The 27936-nt window shown below is 30.8% G+C and overlaps 1 protein-coding gene and 1 non-coding gene across 2 annotated transcripts; both read right to left on the reverse strand.

Moving 5' to 3' along the window:
- Positions 1 to 5: 5 nt before the first annotated feature.
- On the reverse strand, positions 6 to 5764 carry LOC105321260 (uncharacterized). Its single transcript, XR_004602655.2, has 3 exons — positions 5670 to 5764; positions 2448 to 2570; positions 6 to 1779 (listed from the first exon to the last, which is right to left on the reverse strand). It is a non-coding gene; the product is annotated as an uncharacterized protein (transcript).
- A 9366-nt stretch (positions 5765 to 15130) lies between these two features.
- On the reverse strand, positions 15131 to 18653 carry LOC136271749 (proline-rich transmembrane protein 1-like). Its single transcript, XM_066072178.1, has 5 exons — positions 18607 to 18653; positions 18411 to 18489; positions 16900 to 17081; positions 15984 to 16106; positions 15131 to 15295 (listed from the first exon to the last, which is right to left on the reverse strand). The coding sequence occupies exons 2-5, from the start codon at positions 18454 to 18456 to the stop codon at positions 15158 to 15160; spliced, it is 489 nt and encodes a 162-aa protein (XP_065928250.1). The 5' UTR covers positions 18457 to 18489; positions 18607 to 18653; the 3' UTR covers positions 15131 to 15157.
- Between the last annotated feature and the right edge of the window lie 9283 nt (positions 18654 to 27936).

Here is a 27936-nt window from a genome sequence, read left to right on the forward strand (position 1 = left end):
TATATATATTGTATGATATATTGTATGTGCAAATGAAATTAATATCATAATTAAAAAAAACTGTTAGATTAAATACTTACTGTACACCTGAACTTGTACTTTAAATATGGGAGAAAAAACTTTATTCTCATTAAACAGGGGTTACACACATTACCTTTTGAACCCACCGCATATTTTAAGTCAAAGGGACATGTTACTTCTCTAAACAAAAAAGTCAGTAGCATATAATATCACATTAAAAGTAGTTTTGTACACTTGCTGTGAAAATGCAAAGCGTAAAGAAACTTTTCTTAACATAGTTATGAATGTGCAATATATGTTTCATTGCGTTTAAGTCAGAGACGTCAATTTTATATAATTTGTAAATTATATTGTCTATCTACGAGGACGCTCTTTTGTGATAAAAAGTTATCAATATAAAATATTATTAAACGACGTACTTCTGTTTACGTGGATCACACAGACTGCATTCATGTCATAGAGCATAAAATCGTAGATTTATTATTTTCTATATGTTATAAAAAAGCAAACAACTTTAGGATGCATTTCCCAAACCCCTACCCCCCCCCCTTAAAAAAATCAACGGTTGGGGGCGGAGGTGGAGGGGACAGAGGGTGTCCGAGAGAACATTTTATTTGCAGACGGTTGGTGAGGTGATGCCTATTTACTGTAACTAATCTATGTTTTAATGAGTATCAACAAGTCAGTCAGAGTTTGCTACGAATAAATAACAGTCTTTTTAACGGATTAATGATTGAAATATTAACATTGCAAAGATAAACAGTATTTGATCTTCTTGTTTCATTACAGTGGCAATTAATTCATAGTCGTCTCTCTTCAGCTTGCGTCAGATCGGCTTGAATCAAAACTGTTTACATATTGATATGGGTCTTCCCATGATATCTGGATTGATGTATACTAGTAAGTTCATTTTTTAAAATAATATGTATGTGGTGTTAACCTATTTTTAGAAACTAATTTTTGTACAATCCCTTAATCCATGAAATTAAATGCTTATCAAAGTGCAATATATAGTCATGTACCTTGTTGTGTTGACGGTAATAAAGTATCCTTAAAACTGACAATTTTAGTTCATTCCCAAATACTTTTATCCACAAATGTTACATGTAAAAAAATCTCTAGTTAAACATATAATCTCATCATTTTGCTGTCATTTAATTACTTTCAAGATGTATTCCCCGTTTATAATCATAAAATCCGAATGTTAGTCCTTTTAAGAGATTTATCATAAATTGAAAAAAAAAACTTTCAAAAACTTTTTAGTACATCTTGATACACACATTTTTATGCAGAAGAAATCTTTGGATAGAATGCATCGTTTTAAGAACAGAATTAGCAATATTTAAAAATAGGTAAAATGTGTTTCTCGCAATTTCAGGCGAACATTAATTCCTTGAATAGAAATAGAAATCTCAAGTTTTCACACATTTCTTTTTTATTAATTTTTACAAACCTAAAAATTTGTTTGATAGAAAATACAATTTTAAGGGATTTATATCCAAACATATTTTTTGCTTTTTGCATGTTCAATTTAATTAAATTACATTAGTAATTTTAAAACAGTAATGTTTCACAAGATAATGTGTCTGGTTGTTTCATTCAATAATTTATTAGAATGCTTTAGAGAAGAAAAGTCTCTATAATAAAAAGCGCGACACAAATCAGTCCCACTACTACAGATATAATCATTTATCTGCGCGCGAGTCTTGACTGAACAGTGACTTCAATAGCATCTTCTCTCGCTGCTGCATTTTCTGCCTGTAAATGAAAAAAAATTGTGACAATTAATACGTCATGAGATTTAAAACACAACTTACAAGTTACAGCTTTTTTTTTGGCCGACTAGTGTTTTAAAAGAAGATTTCTCTTTATAAACCTATGAAAAAAGTGTCCCCTTCTTGTTGCCACACCATGAGGATTATGGTTAGAGCAAACTTGAATTTAAACTACCCGAGGATGTTTCCACACAGTTTACTGTAATGCAGGCCAATTGGATTTAGAGACGAAGATTTAGAAACATACAATCAGATTTTCATTATTTTTTAACCATTTCCTCTTGAAAGGGGACACGGCCTTTTATTTTACTAGACATTAATCCCTTTTCTCCAAAAATTGTTTGTTCCAAGTTTATTTCTAATTTGCCCAGTGTTTCTGAGGAAGAAGTCGAAAATGCGAAAAATTTAGAGACAGATGGACTACAGACAAAATGTCATTTGATATGCCTACTTGAGCTTTCATATCAGGATAGCTATAGCACGTAAAATTTCGAAGTTTATAATCAAGTTTTTAAAAAAGTATTATATATACGTTACTTGGCCTCGTGCCAACGTCAACATTCAGTAGTACAAGAAATACTAAGATCCTCTTAAAAATTTATTGCACTACGTTCGATATCGTTTAAAAAAAACACAATAACAATAAATCACCTTGCATGCAGCCTCTATGGCAAATATTCCCGGCGGCCAGAAGCAGCAAAAGCAGGACATGATTGCCGCACAAACCATATTTTTGTGTGAAGAGACCGTGGGGACTGCCTCAGGTTGTGTGACCTGTTTAATTAGTGTAAAACAAAACAACTTATATTCACTTTATCAAAACAAAAGGATTGTATGCTAGTGTAGCGTAACTTTCATAAATATACATAAATAAAAAAATGAAAATAAGCTTGAACGACCACTGAAAGTCTGTATTTATCTAAGCTTCATTTTAGAGTCATGTGGTCAGAATCATTCCCTTTTTACCTAAAGCCTATGAAACCTTAATTTTTTTATGAATAACTTTAAAACAATAAATTAATATATATTACAGGATGTGTGAACTGTGTTAATAACTCTAATTAAAGTAAATAATGTCCAAGGGAAGACGAATGCACAAAAACGAATTTAGCCCTTTAAGAACAACCCACCCCCTCCGGAAACTGATTAAAAAAAGGAAGAGCAGTCATGATATCTTTGATATTCAGCTGCATTTCCCTATCTTAATGTTTATTCATTCTCATTCATATTGAAAAGAAAGACACAGGAATTCAATTTTTAATAATTATATGGCCATGTCATGAACTGACAACCCCTTTCACTGGAACGAGTTCTCCAGCCTGAGGTGACATGATATTACACGAATTCCACGTTATTTATATATCATATGATGGATGAAATATGGAAAAATTGTGGTGAAAAGTAAATAAATCCAATTCAAGACTTAAGATGAAAATATTTATGCGTTGGGCCAAAACAAAAAAAAAACTACTGAGTTTAACAAATAATGTTTTGTGATTTCACTTTTAGTTATATACTGCACAGTACCACTGTTGTCATGAGTGGTTGGCCTTGGGTGCCTTGGTTCTCGTTGCCCGGATATTTAGCAACACACGTGTCTTTACTATTAGGTTCATCATTTGGATTTGAGGATTTGCTATATTCAGGTGGTGCTTATAAAATAGACACAACCATTATTTATGAGACAATTGACGAACCATTGTTTAACAAAAGACGATAAAGAGATATGATTAAAATGCATTGATGATAAATATTTAAAACAGTCAATGATCTAGACTGCATTTACATTGTTATAAAAGAAAAATATTTCAAAGAAGTAAATTAAGTTTCAAAATCGGCAATGAGACTATAAGTGAAATGAAGTCCCATATTTTATCATAATATTAAAGCTGCTTGGTCCGAATTTTTTGTTATTACAGTATTAAATAATTTTCTATACAAACCATTTATCGTAGAAAGTTATGGAATTTCTCATATTTACGCCAGCAGAATTAGTCTCCTTTTAAAGTTATTTTTCAAAGTAAATAAAAATAATTTCTTTTTGGGCAAGTGAAAAAACAAACCAAAATGCATCATGGGATGTTTAGAAAAGGGAACCATTTGGTTTCGTTCCTCGAATGATTGGGTTATTAAACATGCATGTTGTGCATTGATTGTAAACAAAGCAGACTTCAGAGATGTTGGCGAAAAAAATCGTACACATGTTTATTTGTAATTTGCCTGAACATTACGACCTTTATTAATAGCGATGTCAAAGTCGTAATAGAACCATATCAGTCTTGACTCCAGAGGTGATTTTTAGCATGAGGCAAAATAACGCGATACCCTTTTATGTCGTTTGTTTTGTTGACACATTTTGTACATATTTTTTTTTTAAATTGAAATTTGGCTTAAATGATTAGGAAAATTTCTGCAATATTTTTATTATACATATACTTTGCATAACCATCGTTTAAAAACGTGCCGAAATTTGATATAAAATCGGACTAGGCAGCCTTCAATCCGTTGTGTTTTTTTTCTGCGACAAATCATGCAGATAGATTTTTTAATAAGCCAAGCGGCATCAGTTTTTGCAAGAAATGGTAAATAGAATGAACATTACATTATGTCAATTTGCAACTGTTTTAATATGAATAAACTCCAAAGAAAGAACATATCCACAGAGAATCAGAAGAGACGCTACTGCAATTAGGAATGTATATTTTAGTTATTTAAAGTGGCCATGTAGTGAATCATTTTAAAGAGCATGCCCCGACCTAAAAAAAAAAAATCAACCAATCACAAAAGTGGAAGAAGTATATTTTCATTACATGAAAGAAAAGCGAGATTTCAACATTTAACAAGAATAATACGACGTTGTAGAAATAAAAGGTTGTAACTAAAATGTTCATTGTTTCAATATAATGGAGAATCTGTTTCTTTCATATTGTGTTAAATTGATACCTTTTCTAGATCTATAGGCATTCAAATTAGATGCAGCGTGGATTTTACTTGAAAAAGGTAAGAATAGAAAGTGAATTAAAATCAAAGTACTGAAGTACTGACAGGAGTTGATTTTATCAATTATCATTTATTTTAAAATCAACTTATCTTGCATGGCAATTAGTTTCTAGTCTGTATTTGAATTACGCGCTTTTTTATTATATGAATTTTTAGACTTTTCCAACATGAACTTCAAGAAAACCAATATGAATCATGTTGTGTAATCTTTAAAGATAGATTTCAAGCTATGTATTAGTAATTGAAACAATTCTAAAAATCGTATGGATCCAAGTACTATTGATATCAAACTCTACTCTCGTTCAACCAGACGCTCGGCTGTCTCCGCTAATCCCCGACAAGCAATTTTTGTTTGTTAAAACATTACTTAAAAATATGTTTCAGAAGCGTACAGAGTGTGAATCAATTTTATATCTGTTGACAAGCGTTTGTCAAGGTTATCGAATATTATAAAATTTCACATGCACACATTGAATTTTTGGAAATCAAATTCATTAATCTTATTAATTCTCGTATGAAGTGATCAATTGCGTTCATCATCGATCGTAATTCTTTTAAAATAGGTATGGGGCACATGTACTATCGATGATCTTCATGCATATTAATATGCATTGATTATTTGTACTCATTTAATTGAATTGATCTTTAATTACTTGAATTCATGATAGTTTTGTTTCATCATATTTAATATGTACTTATATCAAGAGATTTTTTTTTAATTTCGAAGTTGTCGACTTGTTTTAGCAGTTTTACAACAGTGTGCATTATTTACAAATTGAACTAGCTTGCATTTGTCATACTTATTATATAAACAATTGTATACACCCCAACCCCAATAACCCAAAGCAGATAGGGAAAAAAAGTAAAACTCACATGCACTTGTTAAAACCGCAAAGATGCAAAATGTCTTATCCGGAAGGGGATAGGGGATTTTTTTTAGATATCTTTTCCATTAAACTTGTGAAAACCTTTTATTTATAAAACTTTCTTTAAATAGGAAGGGTGTTCTTAGATAACTGCTTTTATATCTTTATTTTAATCAAGATACTGTATAAAGGGTTTTTTTGGTCCCGTGTAATTTCCTTCCTTCTACACTTGCAGACAGTTTCACTCTGATTTGACTTCGCCCAGTCACAGCTGTTACTTAATTTACTTAATATAGATTAATATTAATATATAAGATTGTGCCTCAATATCATCTACAATGCATTTAATTGTCACATATTTGGTTTTTGAAACCTCTTATATATGCCGCTTTCATATCAACTGTTTTTCTCTAAAATTTCATTATGTTAAGAAGTGTATAGTCATTTGTTATACTTTTATTAATATAAAATGTCATGAACAGCTTAAACTATGCACATTCAGTGGGAAAGTATAACATACGTACTTTCAGGTACTACATGTTCTATGAATTGGAAAATTGATCCACCACATATAATCATAGCCTCAAAGCAAAACAAAATACGATATGCGCATGCTTAGTACTCAGCGGAGATGTCTAATTTTTTCGACATTTAAACCCTAACTTACGCCTCTTTCTGAAACGCAACTTAGACCCAACTAAATATTGTCGTAACTTTGTTAGTCGGACTAACTTAGGCCCAGATTTACGTCTTTTTGAGAAACGGGCCCCAGGTGCCTAGGAGGAGTAAGTATCCTCTGCTGACCGGTCACACCGTGTTAAAGAGCCGTGTGCTCTTTAATTTGTCGCAATCGGGGACAAAAATCGGAGAAGTCCGTTGATAATTTGGTGATTAATTATGGTCTAACAATTAGTATGAAAAACGTCAGTCAACATGCGACCCAGTGGAAGATTGCATTCGCTGACAAGGTCGTTGTGTCGACCAAAGAACTTAAGAAAAGATGACTTCAAGCGAGACCGTTAATATTCCTGTTTTATCAACTTTTTTGTCAGTAGCTTGCTTCCTCTTAGAAACTGTTCATACGAAGAGCATGCCCTGGCGTATCTAATTAACTAAGAGACAAAAACACCATATACAGGTGATGAAGGTATATTGCTACATAAGTAAGGAAAGTTGACTACAGAAAAATTGAAGTCATCGCGTTTATCATTAAGTTTTGTTGTTAGGTTATCATCAATGTCCATTTCCAGTAAAATATCTAAATATGAAACAGATGACGCAGTCTCTGGTATCTTTTAGTTCAAATTCACTGGGGTATATCGAATCGACGTAAGTATGGAAATAACAATTCATAATTGATAATACGTCGTCAATATACCTGAATGTTGAGTTGAAGACCACAGCGAGTAGTTTATGTTTTTCACGTACACGTTTTTTAATAAATTCTGCTTCATGAAAATACAAAAATAAATCTGCTACATGTAACAATGATGCACAATTGGCACCCATGGACAGATTGTTGGAAGACTTGATTTAAAAAAAAACTACATAGATGTTTATAACCATTCCAAATTGCTTTTCAAATATATGCACGGTGTTTAATTATTAAGTGTTACAGCAATTTATATAAACAAACAGTCCACGGGCCACGACAGTCACCTTACTAAGTCAAAACAATTGCCATACCAGAGAGTCTAATGTTTGCATAATAACCTTAACCGTTGTGGATCACCCGAAGATGCCATTTTTTCTTCAAATGCAAAATTTATACTATAGCTAGAAATATTTTTTTTTCTTAATCTGTTCCAACTAGACCATTTTCATATAATTAATACTCATCTTTTATTATGGGGCGATGATTCATTATCCCTTAATATTAACAAGCAATTATTCTCATTAGTTCAAATGTATATCAACGAAACTGGAAGATTTGTTTAATATAGTTTATGTACATGTTTCTTATTTTCGTATATATCACTGATAATATATTTTCATTTATCGTAAAAACAATTCTATATCATTTAAAAACAGTTGTAAGTTTTGGATAATTTTTCTAGTTCATGGTAAAGACCTAGTAAGTTGTCAGAACTTGTGTCCGAACCATTTGTGTATGTATCTTTATATATATGTATACAATAAAATATGTTCAAATCAACCGTTGTCTGAGATTCATCTGGTCATAACCCCGCTTTTATTATTTAATGTTAAAAATAAAAATAGATTAATAAAAATGGTGCGTTTGTTTGTGCCGGTGTTGTATAGCAGTTTTTCCCCCATAGTAGCTCCCCCCCCCCCCTCGGAAGACCTACTATATAGTAGCCTTTCCCCCCGGGGGAAAAATCTACTATATAGTAGCTTTTCCCCCATAGTAGGGTTTCTCCCTCACGTTTTTGGTTCAGATTTTATAACAAATATTTATGGAAATCCACTATGGATTAAAATCAATGTATCTAGACTCCCAGGTTGCATACATGTATATCTGCATTCATATGTACAGGTTAACTTTCGTTTTGCCGATTTATTATTTTTATAGACAATGCTGAAAGTTTAACATGTTTGTAATGGAACTACACATAGAACTTAATTTAGGTAATTTATTGAAAAAAAGTTTTACAAGTTATACACTTATATGCATAATTCTGTGTTCTGAAATTGTATTAAACGAGAATGTTTTAAGAATTTCTTGATAAATTATCGGACTGTTTGTTTGTGAAAGGTTCATCCAGGCTAAACCTCTGTTTTAGAGAAATTTTGTTGACAGCTGACAGTTAAACAACTTATTGTTGTGACTTTCATTATTATGATAGTAATTTTGAAATATTAGAGAAAGATTTTTTGATTAAGATATGTGTTACTTACTTGGTTCACAAACTGTTCAGGAATTCTTTTATATGTATATTTAAGGTTTTTGATAATTCAAATAATTTAATATTGTGAAAAAAGCTTTACTTTTTTCAATTCCGAAATTATTTTTTTTTTAATTTCTCTTTTATGTATATGAGTTTATCAGAATTTTTTTTTTAAAATCAAGATTTACATATACGATAAAAAAGATTTACATATACGATATATATCAAGTTTTTATGAAATAAAGATGCTTTATTTCCGAAATTAGGAAGAGGAGTAGGCATTTGTTTTCTGAATGTGAAGGTTTTACAAACCCAAAACACTTTTATTTCATGAATTCATTACATAGTTTTAATCAGATGAAAGCTAATAGACATTTATTTATCCTTCGTCAATATAATTACGACACTTTCTATAATTATTGAAGATATACCGGGATAAACCAATTCGTCTATTCACAACACACAAATGCTAGTATATACATAATTGCTTTGCTTAGCAGGATAGGTCAATAAATATTTATATAGGAACTCCTTGATGTAATTAGAAAACATATTTTTGAAGTTACATATGGAAATAAAATTTCATATTATCAGGAAATAAAAGATTTCAAGCGCTCAAAATACTTTAAAATATATGAAGTAATCAATACGAAATGTTGAGTGCTCTTTTAAATGTTTTCACCATTCAGCAGACTACTTCTTCTCGTAAAAAAGAATGTACTGCTTCAATGACTTTCTTTTTATCATTGCTAGCGCTTGAGATATATAATTAACGTCAACTTTAAGACCGATTTCTTTTTTTAGTTATTTTTGTTTGATGTATCGCATACATCGGTAAAATAAGTATTCGAAATGTGTAAATATCACCTTTTTAAAAGTCCTATCACAGTAAACTAATTATAGCAGACCGGCGAAAAGATACATATGGTTTGATTTGAACATATTTTATTGCATAAGCATTTACAATTGGTTCGAACAAAAGTTCTAACAACTTACCAGGTTCTTACCAAGATACATATATTCCAATGATGTTTTCTAACCAAGACATATATTTTAAATCAACATTGTAGAATATCGAATAATATCACCTGTGAACGACCTTTTACAAAGATTCATAACTATGTAACATTCAAGAATACCTTGAATATCTTTTCAATAAGCTATGTTGAAAAAAAAATAAAGTTTTGTTCAGATATGTTCTTCACAGACTGGAGAATCGTAAATACATGTATTAACATTTGTACCATCATCTAAACATATTTGAATCAATAAGAAAAAAAAAAACGATAGCATTTCATAACTGGAGTTGAATTTTCTTTTAATGTACAGCTGTACATGCGTAAATTGATGGAGGATTGTATTTATGACTTGAACATACAAGAAAAGGCACCATCAGTAGACAAACATTTTAAATCTTTTTGACGAATCAGATAACATAATGACAATTCATAAAGTTTAAAACTTAAGATGTTCATCAAACTTTTAAATTGAAATAGAAATAACATTTTTTATATTTAAAACATTTATGATTATCCTTTTTATCCAATGTTAAATAATTTGACAGATCATGTAACAGTATTTTATTAGCTTGATATGTACCTTTGTGTTGAAGGTTTAAATAGGTAAAATATATTTCATTCAATTAAATTGTAAAGTACACTCCGATTAAACTTAAGTATCTAATCACAATTTACAATCTTCCGTTAATAATTTTGTCTGTTATTTCTGCCGATGTATAGTTTCATAGTAACAAGGAAGTGATTTCATTTATCGGCGCATAGGGTCGCGCTGCATCGCAAAAAAACATTTAAAAAATTAAAAACACATCACTCAGGGACGATTCTCTATTCTGGTAATAGCTAAAAAAAGTTTTCTCTTTTTTGATGGCTTTAGATAATTAAAAGCAAACTGCCAGCATTTATGAAGAGAACAGTTTCCACCCAATTTGGGGGATATATTGAACACCAGGTACATGAATCGATACTAGTCATCGCAAATTGGATCTTTATGAATATAACTATATAGATGTACTTATCATGAAAAAAGTAAATTACTTCTCGATCATTTTTAGAATCTCAAAAACAAACTAAAAAATACAATCCAGAACTTTAAGATATGTCACTTTATCTGTTCTAAATTATTTCAAGAAACTCATCAACTACACAAATTCAAGGTTTATAAGTAAGATATTTTCAACATTATAAGTGAACAATTTCCACACTAAATTTTCTTCCGCGCATACATATAGATTTTGCGTGTTACAATTTTTAAACCAATCAGTACCATTACGTCTGCAAGCGAGACACAATTAGCATCAAATGTATCAGGTAAGGCGTCTTACTATTAATCTGACACCGAGATCAAAGATCAAAGATCCAACAAGTTCCCACGTCTACATTAATAGATGTCGACAATATCTGATCTATATATTATAACAGAGCGTAAATATACATGCAATGTGCATATCGTAAAAAGATGGGAAAAACAGGACTTTACCATCAACTCAATCAAAAATTATGTCAAGTATTAAGAAAGCATAATGACTGCATAAAACATATTTAAACTGGTGAGCTTTATCCCTTTGTGATAAAAAAAACAATATAAAGTTGTTATTTTTTTTCATTTTAATATTTCATATGGCTATTAATAGTGTATGACAAATTCAAGCTATTACGTTTTAAATTTATTTATAATTGTGTTTTGCGGGTGAAAAAAAGAATAACTGCATATGCATCTGAAAATCAAAGCAATAATTGTACATACATTTGAAAATCACCAAACTTTCAACGCTATACTTTTTCTGTTGGGTTTAGAAAATAGCAGATGAGTGCGACACCTGCGATTAAGTCCGGAGTTTTGAACCAAGAAGCTTGATTAAGAAAGCAATCATATAGCAGAGCATCATGTTTTAGGTTATGAAAAGGCTGATTTTTGGTAAAACAAAAAATCCGTAGAAAGAAGACTAGTTATATATAATTACAAGAATTGTTATGATAAAAGTTTGAGTAGAGGATCATGTTTCCAAACGTTTCACTGGCGAAATGAATTTATTCAGAAATCCCTCACTAATTGAAGATATATAATAATAGATACATTAAGGTTGTAGTACTTTACAATACCTGGACAGAATGAAATATTTACGAACTAAGAGCCTCGGGGTAAATTTTAACGAAAGAAAACTCTAGAGACTAACACTTCGGTTTTAAAATTACCAGAGTTATCTATCTTTATATAAAGTAAACTGTTAGATTAAATAATTACTGTACACCTGAACTTGTACTTTATTCTCATTAAACAGGGGTTAGCCACATTACTTTTCGAACCCACCATATATTTTATGGCCATTACTCAATAACCAAAGTCAAAGGGACAAGTTACTTCAATCTCTAAACGAAAAAGTCGGTAGCATATCATATTACATTAAAAGTAGTTTTGTATACTTGCTGTGAAAATGCAAAGCGTAAAGAAACTTTTCTCAACATAGTTATGAATGTGCAATATGAGATTCATTGCGTTTAAGTCGAGACGTCAATTTTATATAATTTTTAAATAATAATGTTCATCTACGAGAAAGCTCCTTTGTGATAAAAAGTTATAAATAGAAAACATTTTTATATTTTTTCAATATTTAAGACAAAAAAACATAGTTTAATATATTGAAGTGATATATGTTGCATGAACCATTAAATCGTTTTAAACTGTTAGCAATATGACAACCGATTTACGAAACGGCAACTGTTATATGATCTAACACCAAGAATAAAGGACCCTAAACATTATGATATTCTCTATCCCCAAGAACGCATTTATTGCAGTGAAGAACAGCTTTACTATGCATACGCTGTTCCGTGATTATAAGCAATAGATATGAAAAAAAATAAAATCATTTGAATATTTAAAAGTTGTATATTGATTAAACACAAAACTAGTTCTTATAGTTGATAACTTTATACTTATTTAAATTCCCTTCGTTAGACTGAAAACCCGCCTCAAACATATTTAAAACACCACAAAAATGACCCAGCAAATCATCTCCAAAAAATAGGAAGACGAAATTAAATATCTGAAATCTGGGTTTTCCTCAGACCTGGAAGAAGACATCAGAATTTTAAGGAGGCTGGGGGGCCCAAAAAAATTGTCTCCAAATTTCACTAAATTTGTAGAAATGTCTCATATACTCTTAATTTACATTTTAATGTAAAAGATCACATCACAATCATCGTTAATTTTATCATTTCTTGCATCTGAAACAATTGCACATTATGTAAAAAAAAAAAAATGAAAAATATATGAAAAATTATTAAAGGCCAAAAAAAGATACCAATAACATCACTAAAAATAAACACAATAACAAAAACTTGACATTATTTGTTATAAAGAAAAATTTTACAATTTTTACCAAAAAATATATTTGACACACAAATGCAAATATGTAAAGAAAAAAAAAGTAGCCACAAAATTATTTCCAAATTTTAACATGATAATAATCATTACATATGTAATAAAGATTGAGCATTAAAAAAGATTTTTGATGGTGAAATTAAAAAAAAATTAAAAAGAAAGAAAATATTTGAACAAAATATTTGGAGTTTTACAAGTTACCTCCCTTTGAATAGTAAAAAAGGTGCTGAAAAACAGCTGAAATGATTTTTTGGCATCTTGTATACCTTGGTTACCATCAATTGACTCTTTAAAATAATGCTTCAGTACCATCATATCCATTTCCATTTCAGTACGACGTAAGAGTTATAGAACATTTAAGTGAAAATCTTTTTTGTGTAGAGATAAAAACGTTTTAATATGGCAGCCACCCCCAAGCCTCGTTAATGAATAGTCATTCTATACAATGCATCTCCTGTGTGTTGTGAACATTTAGTTCACGCGCACTTAACGCTTAGTTCACACGGTGTTCAAGATAGTTTAGAGCATTTTAACAGGAGCTAGGATTTTGAGTAGTTGTGTAAAAACAGCAATGTGACGAAAGCCTGTCTATTTCATTGCTGGCCACTCAGCGAAAGCTCAGTGAAATTAACACGATTTGTATGGCTTTTGAGCTAAGACTACACAATCGGTGCATATATTTCACTTGAATCTAGCGTCATTTTTAACAAGTCAAGAAATAGATAGCTACTTCCTATTGGATGTCCAAGGCCTTGTTAAAATATTTCTAATAAATTGTTTTAATCTAAATAAGAAAAGGTCGGTAACATTTGCCTTTAAATACTTTTCCTGCCATTATTCATAAACTATTTTTTTTCTTCAATATAGTTAATATTGGCATGGGTATGATTAAATTTACCGCTTTAACAGTTATAAAACATTCCGTTCCACGTTTTAACATTAACTATTTACAGTGTTTAACTATATACAGTTTTACGTAAAGATTTATGTCAATATACTTAAAATTTAAACGACGTACTACTGTATACGTGGATCATTCACACAGACTGCATTTATGTCATAGAGCATAAAATCGTAGACTTGTTATTTTTTATAGGTTATAAAAAAGCAAACAACTTAAGGATGTATTTCCCAGACCCCCCCCCCCCCCAAAAAAAAAAATAAAGAAATCAACGGTTGGGGGCAGGGGATGTCCGAGAGAACATTTTGTTTGCAGACGGTTGGTTAGTTGATGCCTATTTTCTGTAACTGTACTATGTTTCAAATAATGAGTATCAACTCAACAAGTCATTCAGAGTTTACTACGAATAAATAACGCCCTTTTTTACGGATTAATGATTGAAATATTAACATTGCAAAGAAAAACAGTATTTGATCTTCTTGTTTCTTTACAATGGCAATTGATTCATAGTCGTCTCTGTTCAGCCTGCGTCAAATTGGCTTGAATCAAAACTGTTTACACATTGACATGGGTCTTCCCGTGATATCTTGATTGATGTATACCAGAAAGTTCTATAGTGTTCATTTTTAAAAAATAATATATATGTTGTGTTAGCCTATTTTTAGATTCCGATTTTTGTACAATCCGTTAATCTATGAAATTAAATGTTTATCAAAGTGCAATGTATAGTGGCTTTTTGTGTTGATGGAATTAGAGTATCCATAAAACTGCAAATTTTAGTTCATTTCCAAATATTTATATCCACAAATGTTACACGTAATGAATATCTATTTGGACATATAATATCATTACTTTGCTGACATTGCAGTGTCATTTAAATATTTTCTAGATGTATTCCCCTTTCTAATCGTATTATCCGAATGTAAGTCATTTTAAGAAATTTATCATAAATTAAAAAAACTTTCAAAAACTTAGCCATCTTTTTAGTACATCTTGATACACAAATTTTTATGCAGAAGAAATCTTTAGATAGAATGAATCATTTTAAGAACAGAACTAGCAATATTTAAGAATAGGTGAAATGTGCTTCTCGCAATTTCAGGCTGACATTAATTCCTTGCGTAGAAATAGAAATTTCAGGTATTCACATATTTCTTTTTTATTAATTTTTACAGAACTATAATTTTGTTTGATTGAAAATACAATTTTGAGGGATTTATATCCAAAAATATATTTTGCTTTTTGCATGTTCAAATTAATCAAATTAAATGAATAGTTTTAAAGGAGTAATGTTTAACTAGGTGATGTGTCTGATGGTTTCATTCAATAATTTATTAGAAAGTTTTAGAGAAGAAAAATCTCTATAATAGCAAGCGCGACACAAATCAGTCCCACTAATACAGAAATAATCACTAATCTGCGCGCGAGTCTTGACTGAACAGTGACTTCAATAGCATCACCTCTCGCTGCTGCGTTTTCTGCCTGTAAATAAAAAAATTGAGACAATTAATACATGAGATTTAAAACACAGCTTACAAGTTACAGCTTGTATTGGCCGACTTGGGTTTTAAAAGAAGATTTCTCTTTATAAACCTATGAAAAAAGTTCCCCCTTCTTGTTGCCACACCCTATGCCTGAGAATTATGATTTGAACAAACTTGAATTAAAACTACCTGTCAGCGAGGATGCTTCCACACAGTTTACTGTTCTGCAGGCCAATTAGATTTAGAGACAAGATTTTGGAAAAATACAATCAGATTTTCGTTATTTTTTAACCATTTCCTCTTGAAAGGGGACACGGCCTTTCATTTTACAAGACAAATCCCTTTTCTCCAAAAATTGTTTGTTCCAAGTTTATTTCTAATTTGCCCAGTGGTTCTGGGGAAGAAGTCGAAAATGCGAAAATTTAGAGACAGATGGACTACAGACTAAATGTGATAAGATATTCCTACTTGAGCTTTCAAATCAGGAGAGCTATAGCACGTATAATTTCGAAGTTTATGATCACCATCTGAATATCAGATTTTTTTAAAAAAGTATTAAAGATATACACTTTACTTGGCCTTGTGCCAACGTCAACATTCAGTAGTACGAGAGATACCAAGATCCTCTTAAAAATTTATTGCACTTCGTTCCATATCGTTTAAAAAACACAATAACAATAAATCACCTTGCATGCAGCGACTATGGCAAATATTCCCGTCGGCCAGAAGCAGCACAAGCACGAGAGGATTGCCGCACCGACCATACTTTTGTGTGAAGAGACCGAGGGGACTGCCTCAGGTTGTGTGACCTGTTTAATTAGTGTTAAACAAAACAACTTATATTCAATTTATCAAAACAAAAGGATTTTAAGCTAGTTTAGCATAACTTAAATAAATATATATAAATTAAAAAAAATGAAAAATAAGCTTGAACGAGAGACAGGTGACTAACGGTCACCTAAGTACCACTGAAAGTCTGTATTTACTTAAGCTTCGTTTTATAGTCCTGTGGTAAGAATCATTCCCCCCTTTTACCTGAAGCCTATGAAACCTTAATTTTGATGAATAACTTTAAAACAATAAATCAAAATATATTACAGGATATGTGAATTGTGTTAATAACTATAATTAAAGTAAATGATGTCCAAGGGAAGACGAATGCACAATAACGCATTTAGCCCTTTAAGAACAACCCACCCCCGCCGGAAACTGATTGAAAAAAGTAAGAGCAGTCATGATATCTTTGATATTCAGCTGCATTTTCTTCTCTAAATGTTTATTCATCTCTCATTCATATTGAAAAAAAAGACACAGGAATTCAATTGTTAAAAAATTATATGGTCATGTCATGATCTGACAACCCCTTTCACAGGAACGGGTTCTCCAGCCTGAGGTGTCATGATATTACACGAGTTCCACGTTATTTATATATCATATGATGGATGAAATTTGAAAAAAATTGTGGTGATCAAAAGTAAATAAATCTTATTAAAAACTTAAGATGAAAATAGATTTAAGCGTTGGGCCAAAACCAAACAAAACTACTGAGTTTACCAAATAATGTTTTGTGATTATACTTTTTAGTTTTATACTGCACAGTACCCCTGTTGTCATGAGTGGTTGGCCTTGGGTGCCTTGGTTCTCGTTTCCCGGATATTTTGCAACATCCGGGTGGAGGTACTGCTTTCCCGGATAGGGACCATCTAGATTACAATTAGTTTTGTTCTTGTCTTTACCATTAGGTTCATCATTTGGATTTGAGTATTTGCTATATTCAGGTGGCGCTAATAAAAAAAATACAACCATTATTCATGAGACAACTTTAACCCAAGGCGGTAAATAACTAATAAAATGCATCGATGATAAATATTTCTTTTAAAACAGTCAATTCATGATCTAGATAATATTTACATTGTTAAAAAAGGAAAATATTTCATAGAAGTAAATTCACGAAGTTTCAAAATCAGCCATGAGACTATGAGTGAAATGAAATCCCGCATTTTATCATAATATTAAAGCTGCTTGGTCCGATTTTTTGTTATTACAGTATCAATTAATTGTCCATACAAACCATTTATCTCAGAAAGTTATGGACTTTCTCCTAGTCACACCAATAGAATTGGTCTCCTTTCAAAGTTAATATTATTCAATGTAAAAAAAAAAAATCTTTTTGAGCAAACGAAAAAACAAACCAAAATGCTTCATGGGATTTTTAGAAAAGGGAACCATTTCATTCCGTTCCACGAATGATTTAACCCGCATGTCATGCATCGATTGTAAACAAAGCAGACTTCAGAAATGTTAGCAAAAAAAAAATCGTACACGTGTTTATTTGTAATTTGCCGGAACAGTACGACCTTTATTTATAATGATGTCAAAGTCGTAATACAATCATACCCGTCTTGACGTCAGGGGTGATTGTAACATAAGGCGAAATAAAGCGATACCCTTCTATGTCGTTTGTTTTGTTAAGAAATTTTGAACAAATTTTTTTTTCATTGAAATATGGCTTAATTGACTTGGAAAATTACTGCAATGTCTTTATTATACATATACTTTGCATATCCATCGTTTTTTTAAACGTGCACAAAATTTGATATCAAATCGGACTAGCCAGCTTTTAATCCGTTGCATTTTTTTCCGCGACAAATCATGCAGATAGATGTTTTATTGAACCAAACCGGCATAGGTCACCAGTTTTTGCAATAAATGGTAAATGGAATGCACATTACATTATGTCAATTTGCGACCGCTTTAATATGCATGAATTCCAAAGAAAGAACATGTTAACGTTTGTAAAATTTTGTTTTTACTGATACACCCAATGCCAAATGTTTCTGATTTCATATAGTCTTCATCTAGTTCAAAGACTGTTTACAATGTGTACGAGAGCTAACTTTAATATTTCTGAGGCTTTTGAAACCAACAATTATGAATAAATGAAATTTAGGGGAAATGAATGTTTAAGGAAATCGAAAATGGGACAAACAAAAACAAACCTTACATTGTACTGGTATTGCAAACTCTAATATATATTGTCAATTTAAATATGATAGCAGCGTTTTTGAATGAACCTTTTTGAGGTACAATGCAATAAATAAAGCTTTACTTACGCCCCATTTCTATTTTCGAGGATTTTCCTGTTCTTTCGTTCTGCATGTTTAAATTTGGATATTGGTGTTGGTTCCAATTCTGTTGATACAAAGGTATTGCTGATCAGATAATCATAAAATTATGCAAAGTTTTTGAACTTGGATATTGTTTGCCGAGCAAACAATTGTGAGCAATGATTAAACAAAATATACAGACTACAGGAAACTGTTCACAGAGAATCAGAAGAGACGCTACTGCAAATGGGAATGTAAATTTTAGTTATTTAAAGTGCCCATGTAGTAAATCATATTAAAAAGCATGTCCCGAGCTTAAAAAAAAGTAACCAATCACAAAAAAGGAAGAAGTATCTTTTCATTACATGAAGGAATAGCAAGATTTTAACATTTAACAAGAATAATACGACGTTGTAGAGATAAAAGGTTGTAACTAAATGTTCATTGTTTCAATATAATGGAAAATCTGTTTCTTGTTATTGTATTAAATTGATAGCTTTTCTAGATCTATAGGCATTCAAATTAGATGAAGCGTGGATTTTACTTGATAAAGGTAAGATTAGAAAGTGAATTTAAAAAATCAGATACGTCATTTTATAACTTGGTCAGAGAGATATAAGAATGTTGTAGCTGACACGGACAACTTTATTAAAGTTTGGTTTTGAGAAAGTTGCTATCACATACAGCCATTCAGTTTTCTCTTTGAATTATTTATTCATTTTATATCTTCATATTTTATTACGGTTAAAATCCAATGCATTTGAATAATATATATTTGAAATGTCTTTGTAGATTATCACTTTTTCTTCTTGAGGTCCTATTTTCATTGGTATCGCAAAAACGTGCAAACATCCGTCTTGGGACAATAAAAGCCAATTTTTTTATTAAGTGCAAAGGACATTGTCGTAAAGCCAATATTTTAGGGGTTCTTTTTCGTTTTCTTTCAGCAAACATTTTCCTTGTTAAGGTCATAAATCTTACTGATTGAGCTGAGATGTTTGCATTTCTAGATATTTTTTGCTTGTCGTTTTCTTAAAATTATCAGACTGAACTGTAAGGAAGGATTCAATGTGCTTTCTACCTCTGAGATTCTTTGATTGCCATAATTATTTCGCCTCTATTATCAAGGAATTGCATAATATTTCTTCTGCTTAACATATATGACACCATTGCCCCCTATACTTAGGGTGTTCATGAAAAATGCTTTACATAACCTTTTCCTTTCATCATTATTTTAAGAAAAATGTTAGGCGTATATCCTTCTTGATTCGTTTAACTTACTGTTGTGCTATTAGCCTTGATATCCTTTTTTGTATTGCAGATTGAAATTTCTTTGCCCTCCAAAGCCTAGACTCCTATACTGTAGGAATTGTTTCTGCTAATAATTGAATTTTTGAAAGCATTTGCAATCTCCATCGGAAATCTTTTCTGTTTAAGCTACCTCGCTTAACTGTCTCACTCTTGCAAGAAGAATGCATCCCCTGCATTTTTTTTTGTTTCCACAATTTATGATTTTATAATTTACCAAAAAACAATTTTAAAAAGTTCACTGTTGTATCAAACACTTCGGACCTTTCATTTCTACAACAACGATATGTTGATCGTTAAAGATTCTTTAATAAAAATCTACCGAGGACATTAGCTTTTCAAAAGAAACAACATTTCAATGTCCCTTTTTAAAAGAATCAGATCTTTATATTAAAAATTGATACTTTTTATTGACAAATAACAGAATCGGCGCTTTTAAATATCACCATAGGCAATGTCCGCCTATTAAAGGGGCATGATCACGATTTAATATCAATATATTTTAGTTTCCTATTTTGAGAGACAGTCGTAGAGTTATAAGCAAGATACAAAGCTCACGATTCGTTGGCATGTAAAAATGGCTCGTGCCCTGTTTTTGTTTATATCGTAAATGAAAAGTTCCCAGCGTTTAATATATTCATTATTAAGTATAAAACTGGAAATCTCACGTCAACAATTAAAATGTAAGCAAAAGCTTTGTTTACGTAGCAAAGAATTGTAAGCAGCTGCTTAGTAACTTTACAATTGACATTAAAAGTATGAAGTATGATTGTCCATTAGAAATGCCTTACTGAAACATTTTAAACCATTGAAATCGGGAGGGGGCAGTTCGGTCAAAAAAGTAAACATGTTCCGGTAAGTCTGAATAAATAATCAGAAATCAATTGTTTATTCAACTCTTTATCAATTACCTCATCAAAAGCAATGTAAATCTAGACCTGTTACTGTCCTGTATAGAAACAGGTGACCATACATGATCTCACAAGAACTTAAAATGTTTAAAGAAATATACATCAGTCTAATAATTAATATATAGATAAACAGTTTAATTTCTTGATGATTAATATTGAAGAAAGCTCTTATTGATTTAAAAGTACAAATCATGATAACGACCATCTATATAGCTAGTTTATATATTATCTTTCCATCGATTTAGATTTTTTTATTATTATTACAAGAAGGTTGTTGACGCAAGAAGCAAAGGAACGACCGCAAAGCAGTTGTTGTTGTTTTTTTCTGGACAATGATATTTTAGTTTCTTTTTTTTCCGAATAACATTTGTTTAAAAAAAACTAAACAGTGTACACTACAAACAGCAAAATAATGCCATTTCATTGTATACTGGTAATATTCTATGGTTTCCAAAGTTTAAAGAAAACGTTTATGTTACATGTAGTTTACTAAGATTTTTTTTCTCTCTCGCTCTCTTTTCTTCTCTCGTGGTTGAACGATATCAATTTATATTTAAATCTACAGAGTGTGAATCCCTATATTTCTTACGGATACTTTAGTTACCTCATACCTCTAATAAAATTCACAGGACTGAATTTACACGCCCCGTTTATCGATTGATCGAAACCTACAGCGACCTCAAAAAAGTCACGGACTGCACGAAATAATCATGATGATGCCAGACTAATACTCTCATAGGAATGATTTGACTGTTTCGTACATTAACAGTAAATTAGCTAATTTGATTTACTTTTAACAACCAATTAATGTTGGATGTAAAAATAAACAATAAAATGTTTTCTTTGATGCTTCATGCCGGTAATGAAAATCATTGTAGAAAAAAATACATGCGGGTTATGTATTTATTACTTATTGACACTACCTTCATATTCCGCATAAATCACCGAAGAAAGCATACTATTGTTTAAATAATACCATCGAAAAACCTAACAGTTCTTTCATTTGATAAACATCTATGTTGTATTATGTCAGGATAGATAAGTATCTCAAACTACATGTACATAGGCTTCGTTTTATATTGTCGTTTCTGTAAGGCTTGCTTGGATACTAGCATTTATTGTCCGAACAGCACAAATTAATTTTTCATTGTTAAAGGGCTTTGTTCTATGAGTATGTAACATAACAATTTAAGTCAAGTATTAAGTGTTCACCCAATGATTTACATAATCATAAAATGGTGTTTGTGTAATTGTATCAAACATTAAATGAAAAATCATTTAACAGATCCTATGAATAGCTCTTAATATAAAGAAGTTTGTGATTGTCACATGAATGGAGTTTGAGCTTTTGTTTGACGTTTCATTAACGGTATCTCAAAGTATCACATGCATACATTAAATAATACATTGACATTAAATCAAGTTAGCATACCTTTGAGAACAAGAATTAACAATAGATTTTATGAGGTAGAAAATAAAACTCTTTGGTAAATGAAGGTCTAAAAACAGCCAAATTTCCAAGGTGTGTCTGTGAATTTTTTTTAATGAATTCACAAGACTTAAAACGATGAATCAGTATATATCAAATGTAAATCAAAATACCAATCATACGAAACTATTTCATTCACTTTCCTAAAGCAGTTCAAAAGACTGCACAAGACAAAGCACGTGCACGATAAGCAGTTTTTTCTTTAAAATGAGGAAAGTCCAAGATCACAAAGTCGTAAATTGGCTTTCATTTAAATAATCTTTTAAAAAAAACAATTTCCTGTGCATTGTTGATTATTCAAGGTAAACTCAAAACCCACTGTCGATTAATTCACATCAGTTCACAAAATTCCGAATTCAAATTGAATTTCTCATAACTAAATCAGAGAAATGGTTGACGTAAACAAAATAGGTTTTTTAAAATCCACATTGCGGATATTCTAGGTTAATAAAACATGTCCACGAGTAGCCCGGTAATTGTGTGTGCATAGTTTGGAAGTTTAACAATAAATGTTGTCATAATATGAAATCGGAAGCAGATAAAAGGAAGAATGAAACGGAAATCTAAATCTAAAACAAGAAATCAGAACAGAAAATACTATATCTAGTTGATCACTTGGAAAGGAATAAATTCAATCAAATACAGGGGAAAAAAAATTAAAAAAAAAAACAACGATACCTTGTTACATTATATTATCTAAAATGTAAGGAAACTGGTTTAAAAAACCCATTAGGTTCTAATTAAAATTCAACCAGAATGCGTTTAATTTTTATATGTTTTATATAAACCCAAACGACTCTGACAAGACATTTGCTTTAATCTGATAAAACACGGAGCAGAAACAATATATATATATATATATATATATATATATATATATATATATATATATATATATATATATATATATATATATATATATATATATATATATATATATATATATATAATATACTTAAAATTAAATTTTGGACTAAATAAGTACGAATTAATTCGTTTATTACACTCTATGCTCTATCATTGAATTGGAAATGTACGATGAAATACATCGGACGTCTACACGACTATGTTCTATATTGAGAGTGAATATCAAATTTTGGAAACATTTCTTTACAAAAGTATTTAAAGAACTACACGCGTCTCCCTGTATTGTCGGCTGCTTCTGTAATGCTAGGTTCCGACTGTCGTACAATCTGTTACGTACACTGAATCTGATCATGGAACTTCAGCACAATAGACACATTTCAGGAGACGATAAGATCTAAAATCCGTTATGATACAATAACATACGTTCTCGTAAGAATGTTCAGATAAAATTTCCGATTGAATATCGATCAGATCCGATGAGCTTGTCACTATAGGGATCGATTCAACTTCTCGGGGGGGGGGGGGGGGGGGGTTCTCTAAAAACTTCCGCTCTCTCTCTCTCTCTCTCTCTCTCTCTCTGATATCAAAATGATATTCGCGATTTACAAAACCTCCTTAATTTTGACATTGTCAGCGATATAAATATTAATGCATTCAATTATATAAAGCTATAAAGCAGTTTTTTTTTACAAATGCACACAAATCGCATGATTGTATTATTCTTAAAGTTTTTCATAGTTTTGTCACGTTGTAAATTTTGAATTTACCGGGTGGCAGTAAATATAAAATTTACAACATGACAAGTTGTCATGTTGTAAATTTACCGGGTGGCATTAAATACAAAATTTACAACATGACAAGTTGTCATGTTGTAAATTTTGTATTTACTGCCACCCGGTAAATTCAAAATTTACAACATGACAGTTTACATTTTCTTTTTTTTTCAAATAATCAAAAATACGCCGAAAAAATTATCTTTCACTAATAGAAAATTTCTCATTTCTTTAAAATTGAAATTTTATAAAGAAAATCTGTGTGTATGTAAGAAAAGACTAAATACTTCCACTCATTGGTTTCAGGTTACACAAATGACGAATGATATATACAGTAATTATATGATATGTATTTGTATTATTGAGATTGATAGTCTTTGAATAATATTTCAAAAATTTTAAATTATTTTTTTTATAAATAAAATGCCTCTTACTGCAGCTATAGCTGGAGTAAATCTAGACAAAACCAGTGCATGATTACACGCTTTTGTTATTAGCTATATGATGTGTTTATAACCATTCCAAAATGCTTTTCAAATACATGAACGGTGTTTAATTATGTAGTATTACAGCAAGTTTTATAAACGAGAGGCTCATGGGCTCTGACAGTCACCTTACTACATGTAAGTAAATAAGATTGACATATCAGAGAGTCTTATGTTTGCATTTTAAGCTTAACCATTATTTGAGATTCATCTTACCATTGCCCCGCTTTTATTATCTAATGTTGAAAATAAAACTTGGTTGATAGAAATGGTGGGGAGGGGGGAAGGATGGGTACAAGAGTTGTATGAATCTCGGGTTATCTATACCTTAGTTCCAGGGGCCAACAATTGTAATAAAAGACCTGCAGGTTTTTAATCGTAAATCTTTTTAAAAATTCAGCTTCATTTACATGTAAAATGCACACATATTGCATAAAGCTTTTTTATACAAGTATACAGTTCATAATGTTTTAAAGTAGGTTTCCTAAAATAGAACACATATTAAATTCATTAATGCACACCAATTACTCTAAGTAAAACACACGTTTAATTTAATATAATGGCTATATTTATCACCCCGCCCCCCCCTCCCCAACAAAAAGCTCCAATTTCTGCCACATAGCCAGCCAGTGTAGTTAATTTCACAATCAAATATCAGGACAATATGACAATAATGACAATTCATGACTTTATCCCCCACGACAGTGATAGTACAGAAGAAAATGTGATGTGATTCAATCAGTACATTTTCACTATGTCGCCATATTGGATCCACCCTAGGGCCAGAATCCCTGACCCAGGGACTACGAACTTCACCATTCGGTAGAGGAATTCATTAGCATCCCAACCATGCATTTAGTTCTTCTCAAATATATACAAGAATAGAGAAGAAGATTTTCTAATATTCAATATATTTTTTACTTTATGGCAATATTGGCCCTTCCATAAAGTTTTAACCCCTGTTCCAGGGGTTTTGAATTTCACAAAAGGGCTTCATAGACGTCATGATTATAACCATGCATTAATTTAATAGAAGATTTTGGAAAACTTGGCCTTTTCTTTTTTTTTTTTTACATATTTGGCACTGCTTATGAGGCCCCGGGACTCGTAGAGCCATGAATTTCACAATTTAGGTTTCTCTTACCATAGAGATGTTTTACACCAAAATATTGTAACAATTGGCCTTGAAGAAGTTCAAAATGTAAACTTGTTAAAGCACGACGGACGACGCACTACAACGAACGAAGACCAATTGCAGTTGGTCACCTGATTCACACATGTGACATTAAAAAGCGCTTATAGCACCTGTTACATTTCAATAGTAAGCGCACTGTTAGGTGTTTATACATAAATGTATGGTTTCCCGGTTGTGGTAAAGGGATTTTTTTTTCTTATATTCATTTAAAACATTTCTGTTAATGATATATAAACACTATATTGAAAATAATCGTAACATTTGAACTTATTTGCCGATCGGTCATAAAGGATTTTTTTTATTACTATGCATGTATGTGCACTTCTCCATTTAAAAAGTAATGGTTTTGAAGTAGCCATAGAACTAATTGGGTGTCTATACAGTGTACCTGCATCTGTTGTTGGTTTTTAAGATATTCTAAACAGAGATGCGAGTTCTTAACATGTACATGTACTTCAGTTGAGATTTGCTCGCTTCTAAAGTCATCTTTGGAAAACCAATGTAAAACAAAGCATTGAACTATAAGATATTTAATTTATAACTTAAGGATGACTTTAAACTATTTCTTTTCGTTAAATGTTACATGGTTTTTTTCAAAAATAAAATGCCATTAACAACGTCAAGCGATTTATTTTTAAACATAGTTATTTTATTTACAGTTTCAAATTAAATTGCACAAGTAATTTTTATATGGTAATGTTTAACTGAATAGTGCGTTTTGTCAGTTCATTCTCAATAACCTATTTCTAGAGAGCATTTAATCACACAATTTTCTAAAATAATAAGTGCGACACAAATTTGTCCCACTGCGACAGAAATTACCACCAGTCTATGCAAGAGCCAATTGCAAGGACGACGATACTCCGTCAGTTATCATGCGATCTTTAACACCATAAAAAAGATTCCGCAAACAATAGAACAATAATAGAAACATCTGAAAATAGTGGGGTTTCACCAGACCCGAAATAAAATACTAGATCTGCGATAAATAGTTTTCTATAGAATGCACTTCCTGTGTATTTTCAACAATGGATCAATTTGTCACATATTGTTTAGTTCGCACGGTTTAAAAAATAATTTATTTGCACAAGTCATCGGGAAAATGTCCGAGTCGAAAATATTTCCTTTTAAATAGCCTCCAATCTCCATACAACAATTTCCCGCAAAAATAAGGGAATATGTTTAATAAAATTCAATGCTTTAGTTTCTGTGGAATAAATATATTAAAAATTCTGTCCCAATCACATAATATTTATCTCTATACGGTTACTCTAGTAAATAAAAATTTAAGTAAATAAATTTAAAATAAATGCCACTGAATATTATCAACTTAGAAAGACTACATTTATATGATATTGTATACACGCTAGGTTCCTTTTTTTCATAAATAAAGCTAACGATTTACGATTTGATGTACAGACCAAGAAAAAAATCCCACTTAGAAAGGGTCTGAAATAGCATTTTGTTTGCAGAGGGTTGGTAAGGAGAAGCCTATTTTCGGTGAATTTAATAAGTTAATTTAAAACAAAAAAGATTAATTCATTCAGAGATTATAAGGAATAGAAAACATCTAAAAGATGGAATATTAACAGTGCAGTCAAAATGAATAAGTGTGGTAAAAAAATTAAAATTATTCAAAAAATATTCAAATGTTTTAATATATGATTTTGCATGAACATGTATGCCAACATTTTGGCAAATTGTTAATTCTTTAAATTTGTGGATAAGACTTTGGCCTGACAATTCCTTGACCTCACAGGGGATTCAAACTTTGATTTATAGGTTTACTAGATGATATCCCGCGAAAGCATGAATATGACACAATACATGCTTAATATTGTATGTTGAGCCATTTTTTTTATGTCTATTTTTGTATAATTTATTCTGTGTCTAAAATTTTTCTTAATTGCTTTATTAATACATCTTTATAATTGAAATAAAAAAAACAACTATATATGAATTCAAGATAATGAAAAACTGCTTTAAAAAATAATTGAGGACCCCCCCCCCCACTCCCCCGCGCTATATTTATTGTTATTCCTTATAACGTACTCCTACAAAGCTTCATTTTGCGAGGGAAACGCTTCCCTACCGCACAACGGAAAAATCGCTTAAAAAGTTAAAATTTCCTTACAAATCTTAATATTTTTTTCTTTTTTATCTTTTTTTATTGAGTTCAATTTTATAGAAGATATCGAGAAAAAAAAATCATAAGAAGTATAAATCAACGGAATAAAACATGAGCAATGAAAACGAAAGTCGGCCTCCTTAAATGTGCTGCATACTAGATATTTTGAGAAATGATATACAATGTAAGTTCAAAAGCTAATGTATCTTTAACATAAATTAACAAAAATTAATTAAAAATTTAAATCAAAGTTATAGCACATCTCTGATAAACGTACGAAACTTACTATCTTAAAAACTTGAATAGTCCGTTCAAAATGTCAATTTTTTGCAGACTTCCGCCAGGCAGATAATTTCACCATTTTAATACATTATTT

The sequence above is a fragment of the Magallana gigas genome, chromosome 9 (genome assembly GCF_963853765.1).
Source record: "Magallana gigas chromosome 9, xbMagGiga1.1, whole genome shotgun sequence".
Lineage (NCBI taxonomy): Eukaryota > Metazoa > Mollusca > Bivalvia > Ostreida > Ostreidae > Magallana > Magallana gigas.